Here is a 14,704-nt window from a genome sequence, read left to right on the forward strand (position 1 = left end):
CCGAGGCGGATCTGGAAAATCCTTTTTTCATGACGTTCTGAATGCATTGATTGAAATTTCATGACCTCGAATCCAAATTGGAACGAAACCTCAGGAAACAATTCTTTCCATGTTCTTTGCTGCAGAGCGTGTTGACAGCTCACCTCTGGTGGTTTAAGCCAGCAATTGTCGCCTAGCTCTGTTCTGTTTGGCAGCAGTTAAGCTACCGCTGAGTTGTGACCTTAAAGTGAAGTTTCTAATCAGTCCATAACACACACACACACACACACACACACACACACACACAGAGGCCTGGAAGAACTCAAATAAACTAGCATACAGGTGGGGGAGTGATTGCAGAGGCTGCCATCAGTCTGAAGTGGAGCAAGCCATGTCTTTTTTTCCAACTTATTTAAGCTCAATCACAGAGGATCCCAGCTCCCTGTTCCACAACAATCACTTGGGGAGCTCTGCCCTGCATGCAGGATTAAGTAATGATTAACCAGCTTCATTAGCTCAGTCATCAAGCCAGCAGGAGGGGGAGGGAGGGAGAGAGAGAGGGAGAGTTTATTGGATTGTAAACAGCTGAATAGGTTGGTTATAGGACTTGGTTTTTGTGTGTCGAACCAAAAAAGTGGACATACAATGCTTTGGTATGACATATTGGCTGACTATTACAGGATGAGGATTCATATGTTTGGGTTGTATCAAGGTATGGTGCTTCAACATGTACATGTTTAATTGGGAAGAACAGAAACTGTGATTTTTTAAACCCATACTTATCAAATTGTAGCCTTGGAAGAAGCAGGAGTTAAAGTAAAACGTGGATGGGAGTGAAACAGTGAAGCGGTCCACTGTTTGGAGACTAGTTTGTGGACCAGCCCAAGCAATTTGATAGGTTTTCCCTTCATGCCTTGCAGGCAAATCAGTGGTTTGCAAGTCAAACTTCGGGTGAGGAGCAATTACAAGCATGTTAAACACACGCTCTGCCTCGCCCTGCTTTCCTTTGACGCACAAGTAAACGCCATTGTGTGCAGAGGAGTGAGCGTGTGTTTGAGACGCAATCATGAGGATTCCTTATGTCACTTGTTTTCAAGGTGTGAAACGTGCAAGTAAATTAAAACAGGCAAATAAAAGACGTGCAAGATAAACATGCAGGTAAAGGTCAGACTCCCTCTGGTTTTGTCGCTCTCAGCTCCTGACGGGATGTGGAAGCGAGACAGAGACGGCCCCCACCCACTCCGATACGGTGTTTAGATACGTTAGGTCGCCTGAGTACAAACATCTCTGTTTGTCTCACAGCACAAAAATCACACAAAGAAACTAGGTGAAATCACTTGAGGTCAACTGCAAAAAGGCCGTTCTGTTCAAAACAGAAGTATAAAATGTTTGACATGAAACAAGTCTGCCAATGACAGCTGACACCCGGACTCATTTTTTGGCAGTAATCTGTGGTTTGTGTGCTACCCATAGATCGCTTGGAGCCAGTACCACACACACACACACACACACACACACACACACACACATTACCTCAACTTCTTCTACTATCAACCACATTGTTGATACCTGATTTTCTGTCGCTTACGTAACCCATTATGCAAGATCCAAAGTCTGCATGGTCAGGCCTAATTATGGCTGCTGGCCCTCCGTATTAATCTGTCTTTAAAATGTTTGAAGTCCGCCCGGGGGTTTAGAAGTGCCTGCCAGTGTTTGGGGGGAATATTTGGAGCGCACACTGCAAGTTGCTCATTACTGTCACTGAGCCAGGAAGGCCTTATTAAGCACATAGAAACAATATATAGTGAAAACCTTAAACCCACAGATAAGTGCCAGAAAGAGTTGATTACAATCTTTACAATAAAATCACTAAATTAATTGAAAATCGACCAAACCTAATAGAGCCAGATCCTAAAAGTGTTTATTGTTGCCGTGGAAACACCGGATGTTATGTCGAGGACCGCTACATAGGGAAGCGAGAATTGTGGCGCAATTTACGTACTGTGCCTTTAAGAAATAAAGACAAAAAAATATGCTGAAAATGCTTGCATGGAGTTGCAGATGATGAAACTGCTACAAAGCGTCACGCAGCTCGATCAGCCCAAGCTGTGCAGCGTTGGAATAAGTTGTGTAACATTTCAGTGAATTAAAAAAAAGGGCCTCGAAATTTGAAGCGTGAAAACACTGCTTTGTTTTGTTTTGACATTGATGTTCAGCCAACTTTCGCATTTTGGTCCCTTTGAGTAAAACAAGATAAATGAATACCACGATAGGCTGCGGTAAACACAGATTTTGTTGTCAGGATGGGATTCTGAAAAGAAAAAGATGGTACAGAGCGTCCTGGTCCTGCACCAAAGTTGCATAATTTGGATCATAATGAAGGTGCATTTTTTTTTTTAAAGGATACTTTACCCTCCTCTTGGCAACACAGTATACAACTTATGCTTATCGTAATTTTTCCCCCCAATAATTTCACTGTCTGTACCTACAAGTATATTACATAATAGGGAACAATATCCTCAGACCTGTTCCTGAAATTTTACACGTCTCATTTTCAACTGAGGACAAAACATGAGGGCAGTGGTAGTTCTTCTGAACACACTACAAATGAACTTGGTGAAATGAGTACGCTTTTGGCTTAATGCCACAGCTGATCCTGAATCACTGTTTGCTGCGCCTTTAAGAAGTAAGCAAACAGGGAAATGCCAAAGTAGCTGCTTTGTCCGTTGGGCCTCGTTTTTAAAATACATTGTGTCAGAATAAAAGCTCTAAGGTTAACTATTAAACATGATTCATCACTGATGAATTAAGAGCAGAATTCACAGTTTAGGCTTGCTGACGAACTTCTTTTTTCCATTTTGTGTCTTTTGGACGTCCTTCTCATTTCCAACGAGTTTCCACACATTATCCACCCTGCTGAGATGTTTTCCCCACATGACTCTCCATGTGCATGACCTCCCATACATTAAGTTGATAACCTCGCATTTTACAGCCAGTGATTGAACTACTTCCCCTCTGAGTTATGTAACTTTGTAAATAACAGGAATCCTTCATTTGGAGGTTATTTTCTCCTCAGGCAGTGTCAGGGAGAACCCGAAACAGGTGGAGAAGACGTATTCATCGTTTTTGTGTGACAGAACCATGTAAAAACACAACCACATACACGCACACACACCAGCAGCAGCACCGCCACTGGTTGACAAGTGTGTGTGTGTGTGTGTGTGTGTGGGGGGGCAGTAATTACAAGCAGATGTGAACCCTGGAGGAGGTTCCAGGTCAGTGAAAACAATCTATTACATGGATGCATGACGCGAGCCTGTAGAAGACACAAAGTGTTAAAAAATACGTGTGCATTCCTCTGGAGCAGTGTCGTGGCACAGAAACTCTGCACAAGGGTCATCTCAAAAACCAGCTGTAACAGAAATCAAACCCGAAGTACAACGGGAAGAATTTTATAATGTTCCCTAAATGTCTGTTTCCACCATAAGTGATCTCTTCCTGGGCCTCTGCCAGCTTCCCGGAAAACTTTAAGCTTAAGGCTGTCACGTTCAAAACGCAAACATGCTGAAGAGTGGCAGTCATGTTAACCAGGCTCTCAATCTTACACAAGAATGTAGCAACTGACATTCACTAATAATTACTATTACACTAATTCATTAGCTTCGGACTCATGTGGTGTAATAATGAAGCCCTTATGTGTTCATGAAATTTCCATCCACACAAATGCAGCCGATGAGATGGTGCAACGTTCTGCAGTACCTCAAGTGCCCTCTTGAGACAAGCTCCAAAGGCCCACAAATCCACACTGGGTCCCATATTTTAAAAAAAAACAACAATTTATTTTTAGAATAGTAAAAAAAAAAACAGTTTTCTTCTTGAAAGCTCATGTTTTAATGGTTAAAAACTGTACACTGGACTTTTATAAAAATGTTTAGAAGTTAAAGCTAATGGTCATCAGCATAGGTCTAATTAGGGGTTCGGGTTTAATTGAATTAAACGTCGGCACCGCCATCACTAGACTTCAAAAAGCCTCTTCATAAACCAATGGGTTATGTCACAGGTCTATGCTTCATACATTATGATTGACATTGGGTGGGGTTTGACATATGCATTCAAAAATTGTATGCTAAATGCCAAATGTATGCTGAGGCGCTGCTATCAACAGGCAAGGCAGGCAACTGCTTTGGGGCCCCTCAATGGCTAACAAACTTTAAACCACAGCATTGCCTCCCGAATGGAGCATCTAACGGCACTTACTCTCACTGCCCTGTTAAGTGTTGCATGCATTATTGCTGTGAAATTATTAATGGATGCTGGTTGGAGGGGCGCGAGAAGCGACCCTGAATGTATGAGAGGATAGATAGAAAGAACAAATACACTTAAGGTTGTTCTCTGGGAAACATTACTGATGCAGACTTTTTTGTCAATCTGTCAAAAGCTTACGGATTTGGACTAATCAGAAGTTGGCCAAAGGGGATTAAAAAAAAGCTGAACGGTTTTTTAACTTGAGCGCTCGAAGCAGCTGCACAAAAACGGCAGAGTGCTTGTTAAAAAGGCGCCGGGTGCTGCGCTTTTCATCCAGGCAGACGCTTTCTGCCCTCTCCCCATTGAAAACAACTGGAAAAAGATGCTGGCATTGGAAAAAAAAAAAAGAACGCATGGTGGACACGTGGCCTCAGAGTATCACCTTAATCACAAGTAGAGGAAGAACTAGACGGAATAGAAAAAAGCTTCAATTAACTGCCTTCTGCTTTGACTTGTGTCACACAGATCGAGCTTTCTCCAAGATCAAATCTGATGTCAGTCTCACAGGATTTCCAGTGTGTTCATTGCTCAAGCCAGTGGATTAAAAGCTTAACAGGTTTTTTTTTTCTTCCTGAAAAGAGGATTTGCTTCTTTGTGTCTATTTAGTCTTGTACATGGTTTTAATACAGATCTTTCCAGCAGCACTCGAAAGCACCGTGTGTGTGTGTGTGTGTGTGTGTGAATACATTTCTTGGAGGGGTTAGATGTTACTTCAGTCACAGTGTCCCCACTGACCGGATGGGGCCACGTGTTTTATCAGCTCTGCAGTTCAATAACGACCACACAAACATCTCTGGAGTGTCAGGATTAATGAGCAGGAAATGACTCGGTATGTTGTGTATCATTGGCTACACATGGTGCTGTCAATTCATCAATATGGGCAATAATGACCTCCAGTAGGTTGAACTAATGCATCGAGTTATATTTGTTTTTTTTGCTGTGATGAAAAATGTGATGGTGCATGTTAATAGGACATTTTGCTTTTTTTACATTTTTTTTTTTTGCTAAAATGTGACGATGACTTCATACAGACGTTGCCCACACTGATTTGGGGCTTATTTACACAGTGCATCATCACAACATGTTTGCCTCCGCCTGTGCGTCTGTGTCACCTTGGCAAATTCTGCTCTCACTTCCCCAACTCTTTTGATTTTCTGTGTCTGTGTTGCCATAGAAATGGACATATTCTTATTCTAACCGAGGCTTTTTTTCCCCTTTGTCTAAAATAGAATAGAAACCACATGCTGCAGTGCACTTATGTCACAGCGGCATTAGTCTTTTAACCGCATGGTGCTCGTCCAGTCAGCACAGTGATTAATTGTTCCAGTGTACCATTTGTGTCACATGAGAACACAGAGTAACACAAACAGTGCTTAATTAAAATAAACTGTAGACAGAGGCTTTGCAGAACATTTTACACGCCAAACAGTAACTGGGAACCATCAATTCACCATGTGACACGTTTAAAACTGCTCACAACAGGCTGTTTCTGTGTCTGTAGTTTTAAATGCAAATGAGCTGTGTCTGACCACGCCCCCTTTCTGGAAGGGGATGTGGGTTGGACTTTCGTGCACCGTGCTTAATTGTTTACGGTGAGAAGGTAGACTTAGAGGGCAGAACAAACACCTAGCAGTGGGAGTGTCACCCACCTGGGGGAGAGGTTACTGCCCTTTGTGATGTCACAACAGGAAAATCTCTAAACCGCCTGTTTCAGCACATGTTCAGAAAAGTGGAGCAGGCAAAAGACGGAATATAAACTTTCCTTGTATTTGATCGGGTTTGTAGAAAGACGAGGGACATATATCAGTGTCAGAAAAAGATTGTGCACTTTGCATAAAATGTGGCCTTATTGCAAATGAAAGCTAATAAAAGCAGGAATGCACAGTAGTATATTGCTTGTATTATTATACAATACATTATATAATGTAAAAAACAAGCAAATACACGTAAAATTGCATATATTTGCTGTAAACTGTAAAATCAGGGGATAAACCTATTATAACAAGCTGTTTCTTAGCTTTGGTGAATTACACACTTTAATCACGCTTTGCATTTTTGGCCTATTTATATCCTGTACAGCATTTTCCTTATTCATTCTGATTTATCTCTACCCGTGCTAAATTGGATTACGTGAAGCAAACTATCAGAAAATACCATTTGTTAAACTCCAGATTATCTGATTAGGAGTTCCCGGCCATTCCAGCAAACATAATGGGTGGGGGGATTGAGAGGTCTAATAAATAAGAGAGGAAAATGGATGACGGAGGTCATGTTGAGGCTTAGCAACCGGGATATATTTTGGAGACAAACACTTGGAGTTACAAGATTTGTGACACTCACTTGCATGGTAAGATTTGTCTTTATACAGGCTATGCAAACACTGTTACATCTCACAAAGCGTTCGCGTCATCCCCAGAGCAGAAATTATGGATGCTTTGGTCACTTTTTTTTTCAAAGGCATTCTGTGTTATGGTGGCTTGACATTTGTAACTACTTCATAATTCTTACTAGCAGGGTTAGTTAGTTTGAATTCCTGGCCATTGATTTAAAGTGCATCACCGCCAAATTGGATCCAACATCAGTTGCTCTCATCCGTAAAGTTTTTATTTAAAGCTTTTATCTATTTCCCGGGGCATTCAGCATCATCATGATGCTTTTATACACTTTTTCTTTTATTCTTTTACCCACTTGAAGACTTTTGAAGCTTTTTTCCTCCCAATTTCTTTCACTACGTTTTCTTAATTGAAATAAAAAAAACTGGATCCCCAAGTCGAATTTGACGTTTTAATTGACCTATGGGAAACTTGGGGGGAAAAACAACATGTGATGAGCGCGCTGCTTTAGTTATTTTTAGACTCCAGTGACTTATATTTGACTACTTTTAGACAAGTACTTTCCCAACCAGTCTTTCCTTTGGCCTTAACTACCAAAACCAAATTAATTCCTATTACATGCAAAGTCCCCTGACAATAAACCTCACTTCGACTCTGATTCTTACCAGCAGTTTCAAGAGCCTTGATATGACTTAATATGTAAAAAAATGAGATAAGCACTCATTGGGGATTTGCCCTTTGTACTGCAGCCTGCTGTTTTACCAACCAGACTGTGTCTAAAGCAGAAAAAGGCAACAGTTCATCATACGATTGCAAACAGCTAGCCAGAGAGACACTACCAAGGTTAATTACCAGAGATGTACTGACTGAAAACTGATGCTGATGTATGAAGTAACACTTCAGCCCACTGCAAATAGAGATTCGAGTCTGACTGATAAATCAGCCAGCTGATAAATCTTGGCCGATATTAGCATTTGAAGATCAATGCAATGTCTATAACTCTCTCTGCAGATGGGAGATAGATCGAGGACAGATATCTGCTGATATATCCGTATCAGGTTTTTTTCCCCCTCCCTGATATTGATATCGGTATCAGCTCCAAAAATCCCACATCCATCAGGCCCTAATAGAGAGACCAATGTTTTTCTCATTGCCATCAATGTCTTGAATGTTTAATCAAGAAAACAGATCAGACAAACGTACAAAAAAAAAAAAAAGTGCTTTCAAGGGTAACTTAGTGGTTTATGCCAGGCCGTGTCTTTTGAACCTCCTCTAAATATACAAAGAAGCCAATCAACTTAACAAGAGGCTACTTTGTCAAACGTTAAACCGTGCTGGTTGGCTCTGGAACATCTTGGTTTGTACATTTGAATAGAGTCACTGTAGGTCACATCGGCTTTCAGCTCATTGTGGCCAGACTCCAGCAGTGGCAACAGGAATTAGTCCTCGCCTTTTGCTCTCCTGTCGGCATTCCAGGAGTTTCATAGTTTGACACTCCAGAACTGAAGCTCATCCATCCCCTTAAGAACCCCCACTGGGCCAAACCAGCCAGACCGAGCAGAGGCCTCCTATTTAACTTTTCCAACTGTTTATCTTTTCTTTTGTGCCGTGTGTGTATGTACATGTGTGCATGTGCATTTTACGTGTGTGCGCCCTTCAAGCTGCGAGTGAGGTCAAGCAGTAGGGAAAAGGGCTTCCTCAGCCAGCGATAAGGAATGGTATACACAAGTGGGCACGTACAAAAAAACACACAGCTGTGCTCTAATAACAACGCCGGACTAGTTGCATGCTGGTCTGCACACAAGCTTGGCTCTCCAGGTTGCATCTGCCCACATCTTGTTTCCCTCCCATGACTGAATGACAGCTCTGTTGCTTCACTACACTGAGAGGGGGCTCTTAACAAGAGGGTTGACAGCAGGGGGAATGACTCAGAGAAATCGGCGCTGATAGAGGCTTGAAGCAAATTAGTGTTTGAAAACAAACTACACAAAGCCAACATGTGACACGAGAGGAAAACCAAAAGCTTCTCATTTCGATACAAAGGGAGGCAGTGTCAAAACGAGTTGCTCAGAGAACTCTCTTTTCCCAAAGGACTCGACAAGTGAATATTCCAAAAAAAGGTCAAGATGATGGAATTGGATTTTATTTAAAGATAAAAACTGACGCAAAATGGTTTTGATCCGCTTGCAGCAGAACAAAATCAAGAGCTCATAAAAACAGACACGTTAGAGGAGGCTTGTAAGCCCTCTGTCTGGATAAGGCATTAGATAAATAGCAGCAGTGTCTCCTCTCTGTCTTTTCCCCCTCCATCTTAACCTCTCCCTCTTTCTGACCTCCTCTGGAGGAATGCATGACGAGTCATTCAGATGACTCAAATGTTCAAAGCAAAAATCATTAGAATTCCCTTCAATTTATTCCACCTTGATCACGGATTAAGACAAAGGCTTGCCTCGGGGTGAAAAATGAGCGTCGTGACTGCTTTCTATATCCTCCACTAACTGCATCTCCTCTATATGTGCTACGCGCTCTTAATGCTGTTTTATATGCGCGGAGAACATATTGCAAATCCATCAGTTGGATTCACCATGTCCTCAACTGCTCTTTAGAGAAGGACCAAACTTTTTCCGACACACACATGCAATCTCTCTGTTTATCTCCTGGAGTACGGTATTTAATTTCACACATTTGGTTTGGATTATGTTCCATTATGAATGCTAACTTGTTGTAAATTTCCAGCTCCTCATATTTGTTCTGTAATTTCTACGACTGTGATTACTGGTTCTACATTTTATTGAATATAATCTAACCCCAAGCTCTTCATTTATTACAATCAAGCTTTTCACATAAAATCCATTCTAATCGTCTCTTGCATGATCTTACAGTCTTATTTTATAGTCTTTGTGTTACTTTTTTCCCCACCCCAGGGTGATTTCACATGGAGCAGCCTGTCAGGGCGGAGCGTACGTCTGACGCCAGTGGCCATCCAAAGTCTATCGGAGCTGGAGAGGGCCAAGCTGCAGGAAGTGGCCTACACTCGCTTGCACCAGGACTATGACCTTGGATGTCAGATAACCATGCCAAAAGGTTGAGGAATGAGTATTTTTACGCATGTTTCCAACCAAAGTTCAACAGTGTTATATCAATTTTATGTTTGCTAGTTCAGGATGGGTGGGATTTACTGGTTCAGCAAACTCCAGATAACGTCAACCTCCCAAGACTTAAACATTTACATGGCTGTTAACTGTGACAAACCCCATCTGGGATTGAGTGTGGAACTTTCAAACGCAACTCGTTTCATATTCTTCACCCCAGTTCGCTGTATAAGCTACTGCATCTACTTTTAAGTGTCCCATAAAGTCAAGCCTCTGACCACATCCTCCTGTCATGCCTCAAGTGTATCTAAAGGAAGTCATGTTGGACCGTTGTTTGGGGAAGTCGTGACAACACATGGGTGTAGATATAAACCACTTCACATTGGGATCGGGTGCTTCCTGTTTGACGTGGTATCTGCTCGTAATGGCACGCGACGCTCTTTTTGCTGCAGCTGAGGCGGAGTGCGTGCTCTCTTGCAACACGTCCTCATGTCAACTCTTTTAAAAAGTGCTCTTCTTGTGCTGCTACCTTAATGCTAAACAACCGTATTTTGGCCCAATGAGGGAGTAGAGGTTTGGTAAATGACCAAGTTAGGCAAATGAATCCAGATAAAGAACAAATAGAGCACTGCGCGGAAACTGGTGGACTTCATGTGGTTCGTTTCCCGACGGGAACACCCATGCTAAAAATATTCACTTAAGATAAAACAGCAAAGTATACCTAATCCTACTGAGAGTGAGGCAGTCGTTCTCAAACTATGGTACACAACTCCCATGGGTGGTTTGGAGACATGACAGGGTCTTGGCAGGGATGTCGCCATGGCCTGGTCTGGGCCCCCTTAAATAGCCATCCAAGGTGTCACTTCAAAAATGACAAACTATGTCTGGCTTCATGCCTGAAAGACAAATTTATAGCGTAAATATTTCCTATTAAATTAAGTTTTTCCGGCACCCATCATGGCAGAAAGAGCATTCACGTTATTAATGATATTTTAATAAAGTCCAACCAATGTTTGGTCTTTAATTCCGTTTCGTTTTCAACTCTTTTTTTGATTCTGACCCCAAAAAATGAACTCATGTCATGTCAGCTTCACACATATTTAAATCTCATGTTCAATAGAATTACTTTTCAGGCCTGAATAGGTAAAAAATGTACAATTACTCGGATTCAATGACACAAATGGAAGATGGAAGAAAAAAAAAAGTGTTGGAGCAGAAATATTACTTTTGGCTTCCGCTCTCATTCATCATCTCACAACAGCTTGATTATCTCGTTCTTGATATATTTTTTAGAACCAGTTGATTAAAAAACTGAGCAGCTGGCTTGTTTACATTTTGCTTGATTATTTGAGCGCTGCTATGTATTCGGACATTAAGTTTTCACTTTCACCCGAGTCCTGTTATCTTCTAAATTACAGATGCACACAATGCACAGCGTGCAGCGTTTTCCCCTGCGCTATAGTGCAGCCCGTGGATTATCCAGGGCCTCGCATTCCAGCTGAAGGTTAAACCTCTCCCCAACATGATTTAATACGTACTTGTCTGTGTTGCTTATGAATTCCAGAGCTCCTAACGGCTGCCATGTGCTTGCTAGGGAAATATTTCAACTCGTGTGTAAGAGAGTGTATGTGTGTGATTGCTATTTCAGCGCCACTAATGTGGGCGTTAAAGCCCCGCTGTTTCTCATATTTATCTGGGGTGCCAGGGGTCATGTTTCTAGAGTTTCTCCAAGAGCAAAAACAGAGTTTATAGTGAAATAAAACCAAGAGAGACATTATGAGATGGGATGAGGGTGTGATGAGAAAAGAAGCAAAGGTTCATTAGAATAGTTGGGAGTTGGGTTGGGGGGAGGTTTTGGGGGATTTCCGTACGGCTTTGAGAGCCATCCGTCAAAAATCCAAACCATTTCCTATCTCTGCTTCTCCCTTCTCTCTCTCTCTCTCTCTCTGCCTTCAGTCTCCATCATAACATCTGCTTTCTTTCTCCAGTGTCAAACCCCGTCCTCACTGCTTCCCACCTATTTTGTCTTGAAAGATTTCATTTCCAAGCTGGGGTTTTGGTTTCAGCTTGGACTCCTTAAAGGACACACACATTTTCAATGTATCACGCAATAAATTGATAATCAAAGACAAGCAGCAAAGTCAGATTTGTCTGAAAAAAATTGGACACATGCTGAAACTAAACCTGCTCATTGACGTAACAGGTAAATGCTAACATCAAAACCTGTGCTGGGAATTGGATAGCATTTCATGAGTGACTCATTTGATACAGCAGAGGGAACATCTGGGGGTTCAAACTGAGGCTGCTACACCACTACTCCAAAGTATGCCTCTCTGCATTGTTCCAAAATGATCCGTACAAAGTTGGTTTTGGATATCAAACACCCAACAGAACAGAGTGACCGAATGATAGGATCGGAAGTTGCTGAGGTTTCACAAACCGACATCCTGGACCCCAGACGAGGAGTCGGAGTCTTTCATGTTGCCTGTGCCGTGATATCCAGATCTTCCTGATCATTAATCAGGAGTCATTCATCATGTGGACAGCTGACAAAGTGGCCTTCCTTCTTTAAGAGGACTTCAGTCCAACAAACCGGGAAAGTGCTGTCATATGCATAACAAACTTTGAGATTAACTGAGTGACCTTTCTTAAAACTCAAGTGATGCTCCTGTCAGACATCATTACATTCTAGTTTTTCCAAGTCGGACTTGTAAATTTAATTACCAAGACCACTTGAAAAGACAGATGGCCTGTAAGACACATTGCAACAAACATCAAAAATACTTCTGTGACAGCCTGATGTTTATTTCACATAATGCAAGAATTGGTTGGAAACCTCAAAATGTCACTGTGTTTCTACTTTTTTTGAAACAGTGGCCGAAAAATAATAGTATACAATATGGCTAACCGAAGCAACGTCTTTGAGCAGCAAAGACAAACTGCAAATATCCCATGATGAATGGCTTCTTGTAATGATTTGACAAGTAACAATACAGTACGATACAAAATGCTTTTCTAAGCTCCGATACCAGACATGGCCCACGATACAATAATATTACGTCACAGTGATTCTGTGATATTTTATGTATCGAAAGACATCATGCTGTTCAATTAAACATCACATCCCATTAACTGATGGAAACAAAATGCCTCTAAAAAGTTTAAGTGCAGGATTTGTGTTCAACTCCGTCTCCTGTTGTTACTCTCTTTGTCCAACTCTCATCTTTTTCTTTGGCAAATTAAATTTAGTCAGGACAATAAAATATGGCTGTACGGATCTGTTGTACCCCTTCTAGTTTTCAGGTTACACTTTCAACAGTATATTTGGCCTTCCACCTTTCCATTCAACAATAATAAGCACAGACTGTTCAAAATAGCCACGGTCTGATTATTCCTCATATATGTAAATGTACTTGGCAATAAAACTGATTCTGACATTCTGACGTACTAAGTAGGTCCAGATATGGGAGTTTTGGGGCAGATACCGATGTTAATATTGGGAAGGAAAAAAATGGATATATGGGTGGATATTTTACATCAATCTTTGATCCATTTGTAGAGATACTGTCGATGAAGTTATACACATTTGTTGTGTGAATCCATCAAATGCAGTTATTGGTCGGGCTCCAGTATGAAGACCAAAAATGTAAACCATGGTATTACAATACAATGATTACCACTGAGGTAACCCTGCAAACATATCAGCCTGTGTAGATAAAGAATATAAGCGATTTAACACAGTTATCTGCTGACTAATACCAAAGCGGATCCTGTCTGATGTTTCAGTTAACTGGATTTGAGTTCATAGACAGGTTCTCCCCTGTGGTTAATCTAAGTCTGCATTCCTGACATAAGCTTATTAGATATAAGTGAGATAAGATACAGCAGATATGGAAACCATTTGCTACCCATGATTTATTTTCTTGTTTTTCTTCCGGCACAGATGGACAGAAGAGGAAAAAGTCGCTGAGGAGGAAGTTGGACTCGCTTGCGAAAGAGAAGAGTAAAGACAAAGGTACGCCAAGTTCTTTTACACAAGTTCACAGGGTTTTTCTCTTTCTTCTCCCTTTGGTTTTTTTCCCCAGTCCATAGCACGACTCAAACACCAGCTCGTCAGTCAGACAGAAGGACAGACTATGGTCTCCGCCCTCAGGCAGGTGAATCGGGAGGTTATAAAAACACACTTTCTGCTTGCTGGGCTGTGACAGTTTATATTTAACTTAAAGTGAAGGGGACCGGCTCTGAGAAGCAGCCACTCTGCTGCATGAAGTGAAAATTTGGCAGTAGCAGAGAGAGGGGGGAGATGTGGTTGCTGATGCAGTTATGTCTTGATTACAATATAAAGCTATTGGTATGTGAAAAATGTACACAAACTGCATATTGTGAGTAATGCCAGATTTTGGTTGTAAGCTTACCATAACTGTCCCTCAGCTGTTTTAAACAGAAGAGTCATTTTGGTTATTTAAAGCAGTACTGTTACGCTACATTTCAGAATACATTTTTTGTCTATACAGCTGGCTGCGTCCTTCATACCAGTGCGACCAATATACAAGTACACATGCCATCATTACCACAAGTGCAGCTGCCGCTATTACACGGAGCAAGCGATATGACGCTAATGAAAATTAGCCACTATTCTATTTTAAGACGCAAACTGTTCAAAACATGCAAGGATGCACACAGCAACACAGAACAGCAGAAGCTAGCGGGAGTGCAAACTTCACATGGTGAAAAAAAGCACTTTAAGTCAACTTTCCTGAACCCCAAGGAAATTGTCATGCAGTAAGACAGCTGAAAATGTCCCCCCCCTCCCCTCCACCCCCAAAAAAGGCTGTGTTTTAAATGCTGGATTTAACCGCATACAGATTATTTGAAGAAATTGAGCAAAGCTAATTTAAACAGATTCACTTTTGCAATGAAGCCATATCGATCAAGTAAATATTCGTATGAAGAAATAGGAAGTTTTCAGATTCTGTCAAGCACGCAAAAGCACTT

The 14,704-nt window shown here is 41.5% G+C and overlaps 1 protein-coding gene across 3 annotated transcripts in view; it reads left to right on the top strand.

Moving 5' to 3' along the window:
* Positions 1 to 14,704, top strand: part of LOC306818462 (rho GTPase-activating protein 6-like) — a 65,280-nt gene that overhangs the window by 36,456 nt on the left and 14,120 nt on the right. For all 3 annotated transcript variants that reach the window (XM_079336058.1, XM_079336059.1, XM_079336060.1), the window contains exons 2-3: positions 9,542 to 9,701; positions 13,653 to 13,724. In XM_079336058.1, coding sequence (XP_079192184.1) covers positions 9,542 to 9,701; positions 13,653 to 13,724 — 232 coding nt within the window. The remainder of the gene's footprint in view (positions 1 to 9,541; positions 9,702 to 13,652; positions 13,725 to 14,704) is intronic.

The sequence above is a fragment of the Symphodus melops genome, assembly GCF_947650265.1.
Source record: "Symphodus melops genome assembly, chromosome: 23".
NCBI lineage: Eukaryota > Metazoa > Chordata > Actinopteri > Labriformes > Labridae > Symphodus > Symphodus melops.